Here is a 21,322-nt window from a genome sequence, read left to right as displayed (position 1 = left end):
CTGTGCCCATAAAGCCGCTTAACATGAGACTGGGGTGTCGAGGGGGAGAAGGGGGAGGCTCCTCCCAGAACTGGGAAGGTGGCATAGGCGCACAGTTGGCATGTGGGACACGCAGGTTCAGTCCCCAGCACCGCCTCATCCTCCAAGCACCGTGCCAGGAAAGGCCCCTGAGCACCATTGGGTGTGCCCCCCACCCCTGCCCAAAGAAGTGTGTAGGGGTGGGCGCAGATATATATTCACCTCTCGATGTTGTCCACCTTATTTTTTGCCTGAGCCCCAGAGCCGCCTTGCGGGTCTCTGCCTCGTACACTGCACGTTCTTCCGGCAGCTTCTCCACCTGCGTCCTCAGCACTGCCTGCCCATGGGGGCCTCACCACCTCAGCTGTTGGTGCAGTTCCCAGGGTCTGGGGTCTCACACAATTCTCACGTGTTTAGCAGTGGTGATTGCATGCACACACGTGTCTCCCCCCACCTCCCCCGTGTGCTCCAGCTCTCTCTGGTGGGCATACGGGGCAGGGGCCCTTGTGGTGCTCCTGGCCAGAGTGCCTGCCCATCTTCAGTTGTCGTGCTGGGTGGGGGTCGCACCCTTCAGTTGTGCCCGCTCGCATCTGGCCGAGGTCCCAGGATCTCAAGACGAAGGCCGCGGGGGCTGATGGGGTCAGCACGTGGTAGCACCGGGGGTGCAGCTCGCGGCCTCACGCTGAGAAGGCGCTTTGACCACTTGACCATCTCCCACTCCCTGTGACCACCCTGTTTCAAATCTCAACACCGGGGGTCCAGGGGAGTGCTGGCTTTTTGCGTATGAGGACTAGGAGCCACAGCACACGCGCACACACGCACATGCACACACACACGCACAGGCCGTTCAGTCTCCAGGTCTGTCCTGCCCCACGCCCTGCTCGCTTTCTCTCCACACCATTTCCTTCTAGCAGATTCTGTGCTCTGTTTTGCTCCGGGTCAGTCTCGATCCCAGACGTAGGTTCAGTGAAGCTGGGAGTTCCCCGTGGCTCACTCTGCAGCCCCTGTCCCGAGGGGCCTGGCAAGTGGCAGGGCTCAGAATTCGTGGACTCAGTCAAGTGGTGTCTAGTGACTTCGGGGTGACTCAGCATCGCTGGGGTGGGGTCTCGAGGCCGAGCATGCCAGCTGGAGGGGGCAGGGCATGCCCAGGAGGTGCTCACACCTGGGAAGGAGGGGACGGCTGGAGGTCAGTGAGGAGCAATGGAGAGGGCAGACCCGACCCACGCATTTGAAGGACAGACCCTGGTCCCTGGCTCTGTGATGCTCCCTACCCCCAGACAGCCCCTGCTGGGGAAGGGGCAGAGTGGTGAGGTCGACGTTGGACCGTTCCTCCAACCTGGTCTTTCCTTGGGCGATACTTGTCAATCTTCCAAGAAGCTGATGCCGGGGTGAGGTCAGGAGATAAGCTGGAAAGTGGGCAGGGGATCTGCTGGGGAAGTCGGTGGGGGGTGGGGGGGCTTCCAGACAGGCCTGTCTGCCAGGCTCTCTCAGGTGCCTCCGTTCCAGACAGTCACATCACCTGACAGTATGAAAGGTGGGGGTGGGTGCTGGGTTCCTGGACGGCTCCCTCCCCCCCAGCACGTCTAATCATGGCCTCTTCCTACCGCAGGAAGAGGCCTCTGAGACACCCCCCTGCGGTCTCCTCCCTCCCTCGCCTCCAGACGTTTCGGCACATACACAAGGATACTTTATTTTATTTCTTATTTTATTGCATCACCGTGAGATACAGTTACGAAGCTTTCATGTTTGAGATTCAGCCATACTATGATCGAGCACCCATCCCTCCACCAAGGCACATTCCCCACCACCAGTGTCCCCAGTGGTCCCTTACCCCCTAGTCCTCACCCTGCCTCTATGGCAGACAGTTTCCCCAATACTCACTCTCTCTGCTTTGGGTGCATTATGTTTTGCCCGAATTTTCCCACTCCCATTCAAGCCTGCCTGCCAGGGGCAGACACTATTTTCCATTATTTTCCATTGCTCAATTTTGACTCACTGTCACTGTCCTCCCATTGTTCATCGATTTGCTCGAGCGGGCCCTCTAACATCTCCATTGTGACACTTGTTACTGTGTTTGGCATATCGAATACGTCACGGGGAGCTTGCCAGGCTCTGCCGTGTGGGCGAGATACTCTCGGTAGCTTGCCGGGCACTCCGAGAGGAGCGGAAGAATCGAACTCAGGTCGACCATGTCGGCCGCTTGCAAGGCAAACGCCCTACCCGCTGTGCTCTCTCTCCAGCCCCTCATTTTGAATATCATTAGCGTTCACCCGACCGCAAAGCAGCTGCACACTTCTGGGATCCTAGATTGTAGATGCTTGGGTTCCAGAGACATCTCGGTAGGGCACTAATCTATTTGGGGATTCAACTGGGCGTCTCTGGACCAGGCTGTTGGTACACCAAGATGGTGCCTGGCGGAAGCCACACAAGCACTGTAGCACTGTCCTCCCATTGTTCATCGATTTGCTTGAGCGGGCCCGGTAACGTCTCCATCATTGTGAGACTTGTTACTGTGTTTGGCATATCGAATACGTCACTGGTTGCTTGCCAGGCTTTGCCGTGTGGGCGAGATACTCTCAGTAGCTTGCCAGGCTCTTCGAGAAGGGAGGAGGAATTGAACTTGGGTCGGCCCCGTGGGTTGCGTGCAAGGCAAACGCCCCACCCGCTGTGCTATCGCAACTACAGAAGGATATTTCAAAAACCTAAATGCCATTGTGTTTACACTCTTGGGCACCCGTTTTTCTCGTGCTGCTTCCTGCTCATCTGCCTCGTTCCTTTTTGTGACTGACGCGCGCGTCCCCTTTCTCTGCTGACTTCAAGGCACGTCACTGGCACGCGGCTTAAGTGTTCCCGCTCGCCGTTCTAGCCAGTGCTCAGTACCCAGTGCTCACACCAGTTAGCTTTGCACGTGCCAGCCTATGTCTCCGAGATGGAAAGTGGCGCACAGGAGCGTGTGGCTTTAGCTTGAGTGGACAGTGACCAGCTGCCCCCGGTGAGGCTATGGCAGGGGCCTCACCAGCACCTCCCAAGTACCCAGTTTTGTGTTTCTGCCCATCGGAATGTTTTCAGTTCATTTTTTTTTTTAATTTTATGAAGTAGTTCACAGTATTTGATTGCACATAATATTCAAACACCAATCCCACCACCATTCCACCTTCCCACCACCATATTTTGGGTGTTTCCATTCCAAACCCCCAAAGCAGAACCGAAATAATATATTTCCCTCTAAGGTTGGTTGCCTCCTACTTTGAACCCCATCAGATGTGGTGCAGTGCTCTTGGAGTATGGGTAGAGTGTGTCCTATGAAGTGTCTCACGGTCTGGGGAAAGGTTCACTTGTGGGTGAGGCTTGGCCCAAGCGTGTGGGGAGCAGCCTTGAACGTGGCGGCGGTTGGGTTCTGGAGGTTTTCGGCTGCCGGGACTGGATCCCTCGGGGTGGGGAGGGGCCTCACCCGCCCCCCGCTAGGGTGCCCCGAGTGAAACAGCCTGGCGTGGGGTCCGGGTGAGGGCTTACTCCTCCTGGCTCTCTGCTCAGTTATCACTCCTTGGTACATCCGGTATTGAACTTGTGTGGGCTGTGTGCCAGGGAGGCACCATACCCACTATCCTGTCTGTCTCAAAACACAACTAATCAGTTCATTTTTCAGTTTGTTTCATAGTTCCGCCCCCACCCCTGCCCTCTTGCCTCTGTTGTTCCCGTGGTTGATGTTGTCGTGACGGGGGTGGGGGTGGGGGGTGACCCACACCCCACAGCCTGGCTGTGCAGTCCCTGGGGCCACCCCTCAGGTCCAGTGCCCACTGAGGTCTGCTCTCCTGTACGCGGCGCTTCCAGCCATTGACAGTGCCCGCTGGGGGTGGTGACCCTTCATGGTGCCGGGATGGCAGATCTGCACACGTGGGCACTGGGAGCTCAGGATATGCGTGCGGGCAGGCACTCAGAGCCTCGCTGCCAGTCTGTGTTATTCCTCTGGCCCCCAACGTTGTTTATATAAACAACCATGTATATAGTGGGTTTGGGGGCCACACCTGGCAATGCTCGGGGATCACTCCTGGCAGTGCCTGGAGGACCATATGGGATGCCAGGGATCGATCCCATGTCAACTGCATGCGAGGCAAATGCCCTTACCACTGTTGTATCACTCTGGCCCCTCAAAGTTGTTTAAATTCACCTTTTTGGGGTGTCTTCTGGGTGCACCCCAACAGTGTTGCAGGGTTGCTCCCAGCGGTGCAGGGGTGACCCGTGGAGCTGGGGATCAAAGCCAGGCCTCACTGAGCTATCTCTCCTGTCCCTCCTTTTTCTTCTTGCAGTGCAGAGATTCCAACTTGGGACCTCATGCATGCAGGCACGTGCTGCCCCCCTCCCCAGCCTTCAGTGCCCCCATCTGTGATGAGTTAGTGGAGCGCCCCAGGCCCAGGCTGGGACTGGACCCACGGCCCCTTCAGACCCGACACATTCCCCGGCCACTGACTGCGGGGCGCGGGGTGACCAGCTCTGCTCTCCCATCCCTCTGTCCCCCGCAGGCCTCCCGGGAGCCCATGTCCGAGGAAAGCGACTCCCTGAGAACCAGCCCCTCGGCCGCGTCCCTCTCGGACCATGAGCTGCCGCCGCGCCGCGCGCCGCCGGCCTACGTGTGCTCGCTGAGCGAGGAGCTGGTGGCCCGGGCCCGGGAGGAGCTGCAGGAGAAGCCCGAGTGGCGGCTGCGGGACGCGCAGGCCCTGCGCGACATGGTGTGCAAGGAGCACCCGCACCTGGGCACGGCGCTGGACGACGCCTTCCTGCTGCGCTTCCTCCGCGCCCGCAAGTTCGACTACGACCGCGCCCTGCAGCTGCTGCTCAACTACCACGGCTGCCGGCGCAGCTGGCCCGAGGTCTTCGCCGACCTGCGGCCCTCGGCGCTGCGCCACGTGCTGGCGTCCGGCTTCCTCACCGTGCTGCCCCACGCGGACCCCCGCGGCTGCCCCGTGCTCTGCCTCCGCCCAGGTACGCGCGGGCACCTGGCCCGGGGGTGTGTGTGTGCACCTGTCCCGGGTGTGTCTGCGTGTGTGCACCAGTCCCGGGCCCATATGTCGCTGCTGAACCACACACTTCTTCTCTCACTTCGCTGGGGGTTCAGTCTTGGGTGCGCAGGGCTAGATCTGCGCCCTTATCTTCCACTGGTTGCCTTACCCCAGCGTTACTTGGCCCTCTTATCTCAGATTTACCCACTTCAGTCCCCGCCTCGACCCCCTGTTTCTGCATTTCTGGCATTGAGCGCCAAGAGGGGCTCGACCATCTGCTCCTGGTTCAGGGCGCAGGCAGGGCTGCCACACCGGGCCGTGCCATACCTCCCTCCTCTCTGAGTAGCTGAGGGGCAGGGAGCAGTGCAGGAAGGGGCTGCGTGTCCCCAGCCCCCCGGGCTCCTGGGCCGGAGAGGGTGGGGCCTCCCTTACCTCCCGTCCCCCTCCCTATCCATCTCTTCCCCCCAGACACTCTAGCCACCGTCCCCCTGCCCTGCATCTCCCCAGACACTTGCCACATCCTCTCTGGAAGCTGCTCCTGGGCCTTTCCACAGTCCGGACCCCCGGGTGCACCTCCCTGCTGTTCAGGCACTTTCCAGTTTAGGGAGGATATTTTTGTTTTGTTTTGTTTTGTTTTGCTTTTTGGGTCACACCTGACGATGCGCAGGGGTTACTCCTGGCTCTGCACTCAGGACTTACTCCTGGCGGTGCTCAGGGGACCATATGGGATGCTGGGAATCGAACCTGGGCTGGCCACGTGCAAGGCAAACACCCTACCCGCTGTGCTATCTCTCCAGCCCCGAGGGAGTTTTCTTTTGTTTCATTTTCTTTTGTCTCGTGGATTTATTTTGGAGTTTGGGGCCACACCCGGCAGTGCTCAGAGCTTACTCCTGGCTCTGCACTCGGGATCTCTCTTGACAGGGCTCATGTAAGATGCCCCGAGTGAAACCCGGGGCTGCCACATGTAAGGCAGACAGATGCGTTCCCCGCTGTACTGTCGGCTTCAGCCCCTCAGAATAAGTGATGCCGAGGAGGTGTCTTGGCCAGGAGCCCTAGAAATCAGCCGGCGGGGTTCCTGCTGTCCCCCACCTCCACCCCATGTGTAACTCGGGAATGTTGCAGAACGGACATGACCACACTGATTTCTCCTCTTGGCTCATGTGGTTCCTGATGTTGAGCGGACTCACTTTCCCCATCTGTTGAGCAACTCTGGTCCCCTCGCCACCAACTCACCCTGTCCAGGAGAGCCAGAGTCAGGGACGGGGGGGTTTCTGGCCCTGCCCCTTGGGATGCACCACTGAGGTGCGGTGGGGGGCGGGTTCCGCACACTGTCTGCTTCCCGTGACAGCAGTATTTTCTCTTTGTAAGAAAGGGGCAGGTCTCTCTGGGATTTTCTTCCTTCCTTCCTTCCTTTCTTTCTTTCTTTCTTTCTTTCTTTCTTTCTTTCTGCTTCTTGGGTCACACCTGGCGATGCTCAGGGGTTCCTCCTGGCTCTGCACTCAGGAATTACTCCTGGCGGTGCTCAGGGCACCGATGCTGGGAATCGAACCCAGGTCAGCCATGTGCAAGGGTGCCATCACTCCAACCCCTGGGATTTTCTTGAGAATCGAGAACAGCCGAAAGGTGTTTGAAAAATTTGAAGAAGTTGTCGTCTTCTTCCCAGAGAGAAGAGAGGGGCTCTCTGAGAGACGGAGGGCGCACCGGCCTGGGAGGGCTCACACAGCCTCGGCCAGCTGTCTCTCGCGTGGCCGGCCTCGCCGTGGCTGCCTTTCTTTCCCGGCCGTGTCCCCGGCTCCCCGCCCTGCCGCCAGTGGGCCTAGAGCTGTTCCCTCTGCAGGGAGCCACCATCTCCTCGCGTGGGGGCCCCGGGACGAGGTTCCACAAACAAAAGCCTCTCCGACAGTTCGCAGGAGGAAGGACCCCTGGGCTGGCATCTGGGACCAGGAGTCCAGTGGGTTCTGCCCAGCCGCATGGGGCCTGTGTGTGTGTGTGTGTGTGTGTGTGTGTGTGTGTGTGTGTGCGTGTGTGTGTGTGTTGGGGGGATGTGTTAAAAATCGGGGGCCATGCCTCAGAGGCCGAGTTACGCTTCAGGTAAGTATCCCGCTGGTCCCGCCTGGGAGAGGTCAGTTAGAGCAGGGGGCATGCATTTGCTGCAGGATTGCATCGAGCTTCCGTTCCAGAGAGTGCGGCTGTGTTTGTAGTTTGTAGGAGAGATAGCACAGCGGGGAGGGCGTTGACCTTGCACGCGGCTGACCCGGATTCGATTCCCAGCATCCCATGTGGTCCCCTGAGCACCGCCAGGAGTAATTCCTGAATGCAGGGCCAGGAATTACTGTCCGTCGCCAGGTGTGACCCAAAAAGCAAAAAAAAAAAAAAAAAATACCCACGGCTGCGTAGGGATCCCTCTCCAAGCCCGAGAGCCCTCCGGTCCATGTCCTTTTCCATTTTGAACAACTTTGAACGAGGAGATGCTCAGCCTGTCTGATAACTTGGTTTTGTTTTGGGGGGGCCCACAGCCGGCAATGCTCAGGGCTTACTCCTGGCTCAGGCTCCACTCCAGGTGGGGCTTAGGGATGCCGGGGATCAAACATGAGTCGGTGGATGTGCACGGCAAGCCACCTACCTGCTGTGCTCTTGCTCTGGCCCCATAACTTGCTTACACCTATTTCTTTCTGTTGGGACGGGGCACACGCAGCCGTGCTCCGGGCTTCCTCCTGGCTCTGCACTCGGGGATCACTCTTTTGTTTGTTTGTTTGTTTTAGCTTTTTGGGTCACACCCGGCAATGCACAGGAGTTACTCCTGGCTCATGCACTCAGGGATTACTCCTGGCAGTGCTCGGGGGACCATATGGGATGCTGGGAATCGAACGTGGGTCGGCTGTGTGTAAGGCAAACACCCTACCCATTGTGCTATTGCTCCAGCCCCTCGGGGATCACTCTTAGTGGTGCTTGTGGAACTGTATGTGGTGCCGGGGACCAAACCCGGGCCGACTCTATTCGAGGCCAGCTCCTCTCTCCAGCCGCGATATTCACTCCACTAACGTTCCGTCCGTTTCTGCCCTCAGACCGGTGGGTCCCCAGCAGCTACCCCATCACCGAGAACATCCGAGCCATCTACTTGACGCTGGAGAAGCTCATTCAGTCTGAAGAAACCCAGGTGAATGGGATTGTCATTCTGGCCGACTACAAAGGAGTGAGCTTGTCCAAAGCATCTCATTTCGGCCCTTTTATAGCCAAAAAGGTGATTGGCATCCTCCAGGTATGGCCCTTGTTTCTCGCGTGCCTCTGCTGGGTGGCTTAGCTTTCCCCAGCGCCCGCCTGCGTGTCCGCTGCCCCTCCTGCTCCACAGCTCCCACGCCTCCAGGTGGGAGACGTTAGGGCTCACCTGTGATTCGTGCTGCAGAGTGGGCCAGATCAGTCAGACACCAGGGGAGAAGTCACACACACACACATCAGTCAAACACCGGGGGAGAACACACACACACACACACACACACACACACACACATATACATGCTCTGGAGGTGGCTGCAGTGCTCTGGAGGTGGCTGAAGACCACACCCCCACACCCCCATGCTCTGGAGGTGGCTGCAGATTGGGCCAAGTCAGTTGAACACCAGGGGAAAAATCACACACACACACACACACACACACACACACACACACACACACACCCCCTTGTGCTCTGGAGGTGGCTGCAGACTGGGCCAGATCAGTAGAACACTAGGGGAGAAATCTCACACACACGCACACACGTACACATGCACACACACACACACACGCAAGCACGCACGGTGCTTTGCCTGAGGTCACAGCTCGTGCCTGCCCTCCAGGCTGGGACCAGGAGAAGCTGGACAGTCCATCTGGTTCCCGTCTCCAGTCTGTCTGGGCCCACCAGCCACCAGGACCAGGAATTGCCTTTCCAGATCGAGGTGGTCCCAGCCCGCAAAGTGCCTCTAGGGACCTCAGTCCTCCTGGCGGTCCTCAGAGCAGACACAGCCGAGACTGGGCTGGGGGGGTTGGGGTACAGCGACCCCCAAGGCTGTGGCCAGGCGTCGCGCATGTCTCAGAGAGCCACGGATACTCCCGCCTGCTCACCCATGCGTGGGGGTGGGGGGCTGTCTCAGGCGTGTCGGGGTCCCAGAGGTGCAGCGTTTCTCCTTTCTCGGGTTCTTTGGGGGTCACCCTGGGAGGTGCTTGGGGCTCACTCCTGGCTGCACCCAGGGAACCCAAAGTGAGAGCCACGCCCGCCGTGCTATCTCTCTGATCCCCGCACAGCACCTCCCGTGGATTCCACAGTGTTTCAGAGCCCGTGCCAGGCTGAGTGCATACCTTGGGGTGCAAAGCACCACATCTGGGGCTGTCAGGGCTTATTGGCTCTGTGCTCAGGGTTCACTCCTGGAGAGCTTAGGGGACCCAGTGCTGGGAGTCTGAACCTGGGTTGACCGCGTGCCTTACCCACTGTACTACCCAGCCCCCGATGACTTTGTTTTTGATTGGGAAGGGGGTACACACCTGGTGGTGCTCAGGGGCTGCTCCCAGCCTGGTGCTTGGTGGTCGTTCCTGGTGGTACTGTGGCACTGGGGATCAAACCTGGCACCCCCTGCGTGCTCGGCCTCTTGAGTCTGTCCCGGCCCCAGGCCGACTATTCCAGCATGGCCAGGGTGAGGGCGGGGAGGTATGCCTGGCCCCACGTGAGCCCCCCACCCCCACCCCCACCCCCACCCGCCCTTGGGGTGGCCCTGGCGTCCCCGCACTGCTGGGGAGGGGGCCCTCCCCGCTACAGAATCCCACCAGCGTCACCCCCACACGCGACTGTGCTTTGAGCCAGTGCGCTGACTTCCCTCTGCTTTCCACACATCCCCAGGAGAGAGTGGCTGGCGCATGAGGGTCAGGAGAAGTGGCTTTGGACCCGTTTTTTTTTTTACTAGTCCTCTACAATGATCCAGGGGGCTTGGGGAAAGTTCCAGAATCAAACTCGTTTTGGCTGGTGACAGAGTTCGCCCCTCCCTCGGGAATTTCCCCGTATATACTGCTTCCGAATAGTCCTAAAGTTAGGGAAGTCCTCAGGGCCCTTTCCTGCCTGGGTCCGAGACCTCCTCCTGAGAAGTCTGTGGACGGCGCTGGGCCCGAGGGTCTGAAGTTCGCTACATCGCCGCCCTAGGTCAGGCTGCTGTGTTGCCCCAGAGGACACACTCACCCCTAACGCAGCTCGGGGGTCCCCCCCTCCCCACCCCGGGACTCTTGCCCTGACTTTAGCCCCCGTTTGGGCTGTTTGTGAGGGAGCCCACCCAAGGCCAGGGCCTCAGTGAAGCTTGCCGGGAGGAGGGACTGCACGAGGAGGGGGCGGGGGCCCCCTACACTCTAACTGCGCTCTGACTGTCCCCTCCTCCCCTCCCTCCCCAGGATGGCTTCCCCATTCGGATCAAGGCAGTCCATGTCGTGAACGAACCTCGAATCTTTAAGGGCATCTTTGCCATCATCAAACCGTTTCTGAAGGAGAAAATAGCAAACAGAGTAAGTAATGATCCTCTTGACTTAGGATGTTTTAAAAATTAATTTGGGGGCTGGAGTGATAGCACAGTGGGTAGGGTATTTGTCCTGCACGCATCCGACCCGGGTTCGATTCCCAGCCTCCCATAGTGTCCCCTGAGCACCTCCAGGAGTAATACCTGAGCACAGAGCCAGGAGGAACCCCTGTGCATTGCCGGGTGTGATGCAAAAAATCACTGTCACCATCCTCCCGTTGTTCATCGATTTGCTCGAGCGGGCCCAGTAACGTCTCCATTGGAGACTTTGTTGTTACTGTGTCTGGCATCTCGAATACGTCACGGGGAGCTTGCCAGGCTCTGCCGTGCGGGCGAGATACTCTCGGTAGCTTGCCGGGCTCTCCGAGAGGGGCGGAGGAATCGAACTCGGGTCGGCCATGTTGGCTGTGTGCAAGGCAAACGCCCTACCACTGTGCTATTAATTTGTTTCCTCCCTCCCTTATTTTGTGATACCTGAACATTTATTGTGGCATTTAGGAAATTCATTTTGCCTGGTAACAAACTGCTTTGGAAGGTATAGGGTTACCGATGAAATAAATTGAACATTCCTTCCATGAAGACGAAAATTATCGATATATTCTTTGACAGGAGAGCTAGCAGAGACAGGATGTTTATCCTAAAGATTTCTCTGCTCCGCACCAGAGAGACAGCACTGCGGGTCAGGCAACTTGCCTTGCACGCGTCTGACCCAGATTCAATCCCTGGGACCCCATGCGGTCCCAGATCCCTGTCAAGAGCGAGCCCTGAATGCAGAGCCAGGAGTCAGCCCCGAGCACTGCAGGATGTGGCCCCCAAACAAAAAGACTTCTCTGCTCGGGAATCACTTGAATTTTGATTTCATTAAATCCTGACCTGGGTAGTGTGGAATTTCATTGTTTTTTTTTGTGTGTGTATGGTGCTGGGGAGTGACCCCAGGACCCCAACAAGTAAATGTGTGCTCATCCAGCGAGCTCACGCCCTGGGCACCCCAATCTGGGCGTGGAGAGGCCATGTCAGATTTTACGGGTACAAGAACGCGGGAAAGGGAATTTGGTGGGCAAATGCTAAGGAATTCTGGTGGTTTCCTTACTGCTGCTCCTTGAAAGGCTTATTTTTATTTCATCCTTTCCATTCCACCTGATTTTTATCTCACTGTATAGTTTATAAAGTCACGCAAGGTTAACGGGATGATCAGGGGCCAGAGGGATAGTACAGGGTGTCAGGTGCTTGCCCTGCATACAGCCAACCTGGGTTCGACCCCTGGCATCCCTTATGTTCCCCCAAGCACCTCCAGGAGTAAGTCCTGAGTGCAGAGCCAGGAGGAACCCCTGAGCACTGCTGGGTGTGCCCTCACCCGCCCAGCCCCCAAACAAAGCAAGATTAATGAGATGTGTGAATTTTAATTTGATTGACGGGAAGTACTCAGCGCGGTCAGAGTGGCAGGGCCAAGGGGGATGTGATGGGGCCGGGGTGGGGGGGGTGGGGAGGGCCACTCGGGAGGCCACTGTGGGAACCCGGGCAGGAAAAGAAGGTCCAGAAGAGAGCAAATTATAGGAATTGGCAGGGTGGGGGAAGATGGGGAAGATTCGGTCACCCCAGTGGCCCCGTGAGCTTCTCCCCAGCTCGGCTCTGAGATCTACCCCGAGGTGCCAGGGATCACAAAGGTGCCGGCTGTGTGCGAGGCAAACCCCAGAACCCCTAAATTCCAGAAGGGATTTTCACGGCCCGGGCCACAGCACCTGCTAGGGCCGGGCTGAGGATTAAGGGTCGTCAGAGGATTAAGGGAAGGCAGAGGTGCCAGCCGGCCAGGCTGCTCTGTTTACTCCGCGGGTACCTGTGTGCTGGCGGCAGCCGCGCTAAGGGCCGCGTCTTTCCCTTCCGTTCCCCTAGTTTTTCCTCCACGGGTCCGACCTGAGCTCCCTGCACGCGAGCCTGCCCCGGAGCATCCTCCCCGACGAGTACGGGGGCACGGCCGGAGAGCTCGACGTCTCCTCCTGGAGCGAGGTGCTGCTGGCGGCCGAGGACGACTTCGTGAGAGAGTTCTGCCAGGCCGTGCCCGCGGGCGACCCCGTGCCGGGCCAGGCTGTGCCGCCCGAGGGGCTGGCCGCGGAGGCGCAGTGTGACGACTCCCTGCGGGCCGTGAAGTCCCAGCTGTACTCCTGCTACTAGGCGGGGCGGGCGCAGGGGTCCAAGGTCAGTCCTGCTCCTTGCAAAACTGTCTGGGGCGGGGGGCGGGAGGGGGTCAACCCTTAGGTCCTCGAATGGCTCCACGGGGAACGTCCCCAGGGATGATTCCAGAACATTTGGCATCCTGGCTGTCAATCTGGAAACCGCATTTTGTTCTTCATTGCGGAGCAAAGGCCACCGAGGAGTGACACATTCCAGGAGAAAGCCCCCCTCCCCAGGGTCTACCACGCTTCTCAGGAACAGTGTGGCCGGGCCAGCGAGGCGGCCACCCGCGAGACTGGGGGGTCTGTTGGTCTTTTGCACGAACCTTACTGTGGATTTGTGCCGTCCAGAAGCCGCCAGTGTGGGGTCCGGAACTGGAGAGCGGCGTGTGTGACTGTGACAGCCTCAGGACAGCCCAGCACCAAGACCAAAGCGCACAGTAGATCCCGACGTTTCCCCGACCTGGGCGGTCTTAGCCCGGTTCTCAGCAGACCCGCACCCCACCTCAAGTACCGGGGGGCTCTGGCCCCCGCTGTGTCAAGGCCCAGAGTGGGGGTGTGGCTCCCAGTCGTCCCTGTCGGATGCAACTGGAGGACATCGGGCCTGCTGCCCCCCCCAACCCCCCCCCCCCCCCCGGTGGCCGAGTGGGTGGACGGTCACTGAGCACTGGGCTCCTGCCCACTCGAAGACTCTGGGGCTTTCCAGCAATGATGGGGATACACCTGGGACTGGGCAGCGCTGTCTGGTCTGCCATGGGGAACAGGGAGGCTCCAGGGTGAGAGTCCGTCCCTAGGACCAGCCTGCGGAGACAGGCCGCCCCACAGGGCACGCTGCCTTCCGGTCTCTGCAAGGACACACTGGCCCGGAGTCCCTGCCCGAGTCCTCTCAGCGTAGACAGACAGGCAGGGCCGGATGCTCGCACTGGACCGAGTATTAGTTCTGCATCTCAGCACTTTAGACACCGGGCAGGAATCCCACCCGAGCCCGGCCTGGCGAGGTGATCTCGAGGCTGGCTTTTCTCTGACTTGTTTGTTTCCCTCCTTCCACACCAGGGATTTGTCAACATGCGCCGGGCCGGGTGGACAGCGGTACTGTGGAGGGCCACCGGACTCAGAAATTCAGAGGCCGCTCGGCCGTGAGCAGGCTGGTCCTCCCGTAGCACTTGACAAACCGTTTGGAGAAGTGGGTGGCCTCATCGGTGCTAATTCTAGCAAGTCGCTCTCACGGGTCCTTGAGAAGTTGGATGTGACCTAAAGGACCAGGCAGTGCGGCGAGATCCAAATAGGACAAAGGCCACCGGCACTCAGAACCCAGCTGCTCGGGTTGGGGATGGAGGGGATCCCGAGGTCCCACGAGGCTGGGACAAGAGGGAACACAGCAAGCTAGACAGACGGAATTGTTATGCACACACACACACACACACACACACACAAGTTAAAAACTCAACAAGGGCATCCCTGGCTCTTCTTAGTGCCAGGCTTATCGTGGAGAGAGGCTCGCCGAGAAAAACGACCAGACAGGCCCGTTTCCAGCCTTCCTGTGGGGCCCGGGGGACGGATGCTTCCGCTCCTGACAGCTGGTGGCACCCGGCTTGTGCCTCCTGGCTGGGGTGGCACTTTGTTGGGCTCAGAGCAGAGAGCTGTCATAGCTGTCGGAGGCTGAACCCTCCTGGTTGTCAGCCAGGCCTCCCGGGGCGATGATCAAGGGGCCCCTGCCGCTTTGCCAGGGCTTGGAAGGCAGCTGCCCCTGCTGGGCAGAGCGGAGGGCGCCATCCCCAGCGGGCAGCAGCTGGGAAGCCGAGGGGAGGTTCTGGCCTAATTTGCAGCCCCCAGGAACCTACACTGTGAGTCTCTCGGAGGGGGCCCTCCACCACCACCCCCCACCCCCCGCTTCCAGGGCTCTGCCTGGCCTGTCGGGCAGGAGCTGCTGGAGGTTTCTGTCTTCTCCCGAGGGGTTAGTTAGGGAATTCAGGTTTGAATGACTCGGCACTGTGAGCGGCCCAAGCTTGTCAGCTCAGGTTCCGGGGTGCCTGGCGCCCCCTCCTCACCCTGCAGTGCTGTGTCTCTCCCGGGCCCCCGTTTTCCTTCGCAGGAAATCGAGAGAACCGAGTGCATCCCTGACTCCTGCCAAACCGGGCTCCCTCTGGTCTTCTGCCTCCGTGGGGAGCCGCAGGCCTCAGATGCATGGTTTTGGCTGGAAGGAGAAGTGGGGACAGGAAGGGGCTTTCTCCTGCCATCCTGGAGACGGGGACCCTCCAGAATCACCCCAAAGTGGACAAGTGTTCGCCATAGCCACCAGTTCTCCGATCAACCATGGGGACACTTTTTCATTTGGGGGGGGCGGGAAATGGATGCCACCATCGGCATTGTTATACCTCATTTAAAGTTTTCAGCCATTTTAGGTTTTTTCCTTTTTTTTTTTTGTTTGTGTTTTGGGGCCAGCGATGCTCAGGGGTTACTCCTGGCTCATGCACTCAGGAATTACTCCTGGCAGTGCTCGGGGGACCACATGGGATGCCGGGGATTGAACCCGGGTTGGCCGCGTGCAAGGCAAACACCCTCCCCGCTGTGCTATCTCTCCGGCCCCCTAGGTTTTTCCTTAGAAAATGCTTTTTTTTTTTTTTTTGTCCAGGAAGAGAGATGTTAGCCAAGGCTGCAGGAGTGTCTGAGGGGCAGACACCTGCCAGAGGGAGCAGTCATGGCAGGGAGCCACACAGCTCGGCCCCAGGTCAGCGTGTGGCAAATCTGGATCCAGGTCCCTCCTGTTCAAATGTTTGGCCCAGGGCAGCGTTTCCACCGTGGGGCACTTGCCACGCTGGCACGAGACCCGGGTCCTGTCCCAGCACTGAATCACGCGGTTTGCTCCAAGTGCAAGCGACCAAGCCCAGGGTCCCTCGCGAGTGCCTATTCCCCAGGAAAGCCCATGGGAGCTGGCACAGAGGTGACACCGATGGAGATCTTCCGATTGCCAACTCGCTGCGTGGCCTCTTTTGCCCCTTGGCAGGCTTGTTTGTAGGGGACTCGCTGTGTTGGGGGTTCTTGCGGCTCGGCCGTGCAGATGGGGTGAGAACCTGTCACAAGGGAGATTCCCGAGGTTTCCCCCTGGAGCCCGGAGCCCCTGACACCAGGCTGCAGAGGGGACAGAGGGACCCATCTCAGCCACGGTCACCTTCCACCCAGCTGAAATCCAGTTTGGCCTGGAACGTAGGGATACAAGGTGGTGAATTTCATCGATGTCGGTGTTTTGACCAAAAGTTTATTTTTCTAGTGCATTTTCTAAGTCACGTGGTGAAAACTTGTCACTTTAGTATGCATGACTGGGTCTGAAATAAAAACTCCCGGCAGATGATGCGTGTGGGACTCTTGTGGCAATGCCGAGTCGGAGAGAGGTTCTGAGGTGTCACGCCGCCTGGTGCAAGAGGGCATGGTGGGGCTGTGGCTGTTCGGCCAACGAGCCCTGAAGATCTGGGGCCACGAGAGACAACGCCTAGAGATGGCCCTAGGCACACATACGTGTCCCGGTACAAACGTCCCGTCCTGGCCTTGAGTCCTCTCAGCGTCTGCCCATGATTCCCAGGTGCTGGCCACACTCGTGTAAGCGAGTCACATCCATGGACTCATTCACGCTTCACGCAGTGAAGGACAAGGAGGTTCCCCTGTGACAGTAAGAGGCTCAGGAAAAGGAGCAGCTTGCCCAGGGCCACCCGGTGTGTCCAGCAGGGAGGCAGACGAGAGAGTCGCCTTTGCCTTCGAGGCTTCAGGCGCGGCCATGCAGCTTCATGTTTGTATCGGCCTCCAGCAGAACAGGGAGGGAAAGCAAGGAGGAACTTCCAGAGCAAAATGCTGTCCGTCCAGGACTGGGGGCCTAGCTCCAAGGGCAGGGGCGCATGCTTTGCAGCTCGGAGGCCCAGGTTTGATCCCCGGCATGCACGACCCCCTGAGTACTGCTGGGTGGGCCCCCCAAACTGTGGTAGTTAAACATTTTATTTCACAAATACCTGGTAAGACCAGACTCCTGGTGGGGCTTGGCTGGGATACGGCATGGTCAACTCTGGCAATTTCTACAGGGTGAGTGCCCCTCCTGCAGAGAAGACAAAGGTTAACTCCCAGTCAGGCGATGGGTCTGTTAAGAAACTGTCTTGTGGGGCTGGAGAGATAGCACAGCAGGCAGGGCATTTGCCTAGCACGTGGCCGACCCGGGTTCAATTCCCAGCATCCCATATGGTCCCCTGAGCACCGCCAGGAGTAACTCCTGAGTGCAGAGCCAGGAGTAACCCCTGTGCATCGTCAGGTGTGACCCAAAAAGAAAAAAAAAAAAAGAAACTGTCCTGGGGCTGGAGCGATAGCACAGAGGGTAGGGCCTTGTAGGAGGCCAACCCAGGTTCCATTCCCATAGGGTCCCTTGAGCACCGCCAGGAGTAATTCCTGAGCACAGAGCCAGGAGTGACCCCTGAGCATTGCTGAGTATGACCCCCCCCCCCCTCAAAAAAAAAACTGTCTTAGGCAAGAAGGCCTCATGCCAGTGGCTTCAGTGAAGTGACATACCAGCGCTTCAGGGCAGTCTTCTCTGAGGAAGCTGCAGATCAGAGACTCAGCCTGTTCCTCAGAGGAGAGAGAGGAGGCGATTGCTCCGGCCCTGTGAACCTCCGCTTAGAGGGAACCAAGGCACGGGAGTTTTCTTTTCAGGTTGATTCTCCACTCTCGTCTCTAAGAAGCCTTGGTTCTCTACAGTCTCGTTCCCCACACAGGTCTGATGTGTTCCTGTCACCAGTAATGAGGTCAGCAGGCAGCCCCGTGGGAGGTGCAGGTAGCGGCAGGGTGGCAGGCCCCGCCAGGGGAGTGCGTCAGCAGCCCCCGTGAATAAGCACGCGCTTGCTAGCTGTGAACATCTGCAACGAGTGTGTGTCACTACACTGCAAGCTGGTGAGCACAAAGAAATACTCCTGTAGAAAAACGATGCACCAAATGCTCACCCTCTTACCTGCTAAGACGCCCGTCATTTGGGACAGTCAGGCGTCTGTCTGAGCCCTCTCGAGTTTATCCCTGTCTCCTGGCAAGACAGCAGGGTCCTAATTAGAAAGTTCATTACTGGTACCCGGACTGGTCACAGTTAACTGCTCAAAGCCTCAGTCTGATCTGTTAAAGGAGAACCATCAGCGGGAACTGGAGAGATAGCACAGAGGGGAGGGTGTTTGCCTTGCACGCCGCCGACCCGGGTTTGATTCCCAGCATCCCCTAGGGTCCCTTAAGCACCGCCAGGAGTCATTTCCGAGTGCAGAGCCAGGAGTAACCCCTGTGCATCGCGGGGTGTGACCCAAAAAAGAAAAAAAAAGAACCATCACTATTTTTGGTTTGGGCCACACGAGACGGTTCTCAGCTTTTCCTGGCTGCAGGCCAGGGTCACTCCTGACGGTGTTCTAAGGGGATCCTGGGGATCGGGGCTCTCCGCATGCACACGGAAGAGCCTTTTGTGGGCATTGATACTGTCTGTGGGATCTGCTGTTACTTCTCACCGAGAATGCAGGTCGCCTGCAAGGACAGGGCCATGCCTGGTGGCTGCCTGATGGGCTCCCAGGTAAGAGCATGGACACAGCGACATGGCAGGAAACACAGGAGCCTGGTCTCTGCCCCCTCCACCTGCAGGTAGCAGAGGACTCAAGGAGTCAGACCTCACTCCTGCACATGCGCTCTCTCTCTCTCTCTCTCTCTCTCTCTCTCTCTCCTCTCTCTCCGTCTCTCCCCCCTCCCTCCCCCACCCCCTCCCCTTCTGGACTCATGCCTAATTCGATGAAGAAAGACCACCGGAAAGAGTGCTCTCCTGTCCTCTGTTTCCTACTTGAAACCACTTCATTTCGTAAAAGAAACCCTCAATCGGGGGCTGGAGCAATAGTACAGTGGGTAGGGCACTTACCCTGCATGCAGCCAACCTGGGCTCAATTCCCAGCAATCCATATGCCCCCCTCCCCTGCCCCCGAGCACCACCAGGAGTTAATTCTTGAGTGCAGAGCTGGGAATAACCCCAGAGCATCACTGGGTGTGGCCCCCAAACAAGACAAAAAATTTAAAAAGAAATCTTCAATCAAGGGCTTGTCATGAATAAAACTTTGCTTGTTCTAATTAGACCTGAGCTCTAGTCTGGTTCACCGTCACTCTCACTGTGACTGTCCTCCCATTGTTCATCAATTTGCTCGAGTGGGTCCAGTAACATTCTGAGACTTGTTACTGTGTTTAGCATATCGAATACGTCACAGGTAGCTTGCCAGGCTTTGCCATGCTTGCCGGGCTTGTACAAAACAATGAGAAACAAACCTACAGCCATTCTCTGGCTGGATTTTTGTGGAGAAACTTCTCTTCCAGCCCAACGGGTCTCTTGCAAGACCATCTCAGAAAGTGAACATTCCATCCAGCCGAGGCCTCCAAAAGTGTCCTCCCACTGTAACTGGGCCAACGGGCCATCACTGCTGTCGCCTCTGATGTATTTCTAGAGCAAGCAGATGGCCTCAGAGACAGGGCCCTCCGTCCACAGAGCTGGAGGACACACACGCTTGTTCTTGGGAATGGAACATCAGGTGACTTCTCTGGAATGAAATGACACCAGGAGATCTGATGACTCAAGTCCTCCCCTGCACTAGGGTGACGCACCCCTGCTGACAAGCTGCCATTATGTACGCGGAGTGTCATCCGGCACGCGCTAAGAACGGCTTTCAGAGCCAACAGGCCAACCATTCTCAGGGTGAGGCCCAGCAAGTAATGAGCACTCTGAATTTTAAAGATGTCATTACTTCACATTCACAGCCAAATTGTGTCATCACCGGGAGAAAAATAAAACATTTTGTTGAGCTTTTGTTCCAGGGGCATTACAATTTAATGTCGCTTTTCTCTCCTATCACACAGAGGAGGGATGGTGGCACACCATGGTTTTGAAAATGAGGCTCTTTCATGGTCTTGATCCGGAGGGTCCTGCGGGTGAGCCAAGTGGGTGAGCCAAGTCTGCCTTACACGGGGGAAACGAAGGGCGAAAGCTCCCTCCGTCTGCTCTCCAGATCCGCTGTGGCTTCATCTCTATATCCTGACACCCATCAGTAACTAGACTGACTCAGGAAATGAAGGGCCCAACATCTGCCATCAACCCTTTTTCCCTGCCTCTGCCACCGGGAGACTGCCCCTCTTGTCCCAATCTGCTCCCTTCTGCAGCCATCTCAAATGTCGCCTCTGCCAGATGCCACTCAGCATCTCTTTCCTATAAATACGTAGCCTTATTTTTAGCCCACAAGCAGGTATCTCCCGAGTGCAGGAAATGGGCTGGTGCTTGACCGAGTAACCTCCTGCATTTGATCATAAAGGCCAGTGCTCGGAGGCCTGGAGCACTCCACAGTGGTCAGGGAGTGAGCACTGAGCACACAGAGCCAGGGATGGAAACTGGAGCCTTCGACTCTGCTAGGCATTTGCTCCCCTTTTCCTTTAATATTTGGGCCACATCTGCCAGTGCTCAGGGCTGACTCCTGGCTCTGTTCGCGATCACTCCTGGTGGGCTCAAGGGACCCTATGGGGTGCCGGGGATCAAGCCCGAGTGGGCCGCATGCAAGGCAAACAGCTTCCCCTGCTCCACCATTTGAACACTCTTCCGACTGTCTTGTGTACTGAGAACCCACTTTTGTGCAAATGAAGAGAGCGGCTGAGCACTTAGAGTCACCATTTGCCCGGTAAAGCACAGGCTGTGCTGAGGAACTAGCAGCCCACCAGATTGCCAGAGAAGGCAGAGCTGGACACGTACCCACTCCGCTGGACCCCAGCCTGCTCTCGGGCCCCCTGAAGGAAACACCTCCATCCTCCCGGCACATGTGGCATAACTTGCTCCCGTTCTGTTCACCCCTAAGTAAACGGAACCAGCCCCGACCCCAGCGATTCAACAGCAGCATCCCAATCAGCAACCTGGAACCCACCTCTCCCCTACACCTCCCCAGGTGGCTTCAATTTTTATTTTTATTTTTTTGCTTTTTGGGTCACACCTGGCGATACACAGGAGTTACTCCTGGTTCAGGCACTCAGGAATGACTCCTGGCGGTGCTCGGGGGACATATGGGATGCTGAAAATTGAACCCGGGTCGGCTGCGTGCAAGGCAAATACCCTACCCGCTGTGCTACTGCTCCAGCCCCCCCCCCCCCCCCAGGTGGCTTCAATAGGTTCCATTAGTGAGTAGCTCTCAGTAGCAAGCAGCTGCCCCTCTCTGCCCATCATCACTTTCCATGTCTGAGTTCCAAGTTTTCTGTCACCTGCCGGCCACAGTGACTGAGGACCCAGTAATTTCGCCAGAATGAGCCAGTGTTGCTCGCAACAGCTCACACAGCCCTTCCTCAGCAGCGCCTACCTCTGCTCCCCATTCCAGCCTTGTCTTCTGAGACAGCACCACACCGAGTGACCTCTCTCAGCTTGTCCCACCCTCCTCCCAGCAGCAGCTCCAAGGGGGCAGAGCCAGTGTCGGTGGTATTTAAATGTACCTCCCGGAATTTGACAAAGGACAGACACTCAGTAAATCTGTTGGAAAATCTGGGGCTGGAGACAACGGCTCAGCGGTCAGCGCGGGCCTTGCACGCAGGAGGCCTGACGTCA

At 57.9% G+C, this 21,322-nt stretch overlaps 1 protein-coding gene across 2 annotated transcripts; it reads left to right on the top strand.

Moving 5' to 3' along the window:
- The first annotated feature begins 4,535 nt into the window (after window positions 1–4,535).
- Window positions 4,536–12,712, top strand: TTPAL (alpha tocopherol transfer protein like). 2 transcript variants are annotated; one of them, XM_056122117.1, is made up of 4 exons: window positions 4,536–4,998; window positions 8,081–8,172; window positions 10,422–10,532; window positions 12,434–12,712. In XM_056122117.1, exons 1-4 carry the CDS (start codon window positions 4,554–4,556, stop codon window positions 12,710–12,712), a joined length of 927 nt encoding a protein of 308 aa, XP_055978092.1. In that variant the 5' UTR covers window positions 4,536–4,553. The 2 variants fall into 2 exon arrangements, with proteins under 2 accessions (XP_055978092.1, XP_055978090.1); XM_056122115.1 differs by having other exon boundaries at window positions 8,081–8,274.
- The last annotated feature ends 8,610 nt before the right edge of the window (window positions 12,713–21,322 follow it).

Source organism: Sorex fumeus, unplaced genomic scaffold (genome assembly GCF_029834395.1).
Source record: "Sorex fumeus unplaced genomic scaffold, SorFum_2.1 ptg000044l, whole genome shotgun sequence".
NCBI classification, from domain to species: Eukaryota; Metazoa; Chordata; class Mammalia; order Eulipotyphla; family Soricidae; genus Sorex; species Sorex fumeus.
This window is presented reverse-complemented; position numbering and strand designations above follow the sequence as displayed.

Excerpts from the sequence above, each read along its gene's own strand:
- TTPAL (XM_056122115.1), top strand. The coding sequence starts at position 4,554 with ATGTCCGAGGAAAGCGACTCCCTGAGAACCAGCCCCTCGGCCGCGTCC. Across the intron at positions 8,275-10,421 it reads AGGTGATTGGCATCCTCCAG|GATGGCTTCCCCATTCGGAT; the intron begins GTATGGCCCTTG and ends CTCCCTCCCCAG. Across the intron at positions 10,533-12,433 it reads AGGAGAAAATAGCAAACAGA|TTTTTCCTCCACGGGTCCGA; the intron begins GTAAGTAATGAT and ends CCGTTCCCCTAG.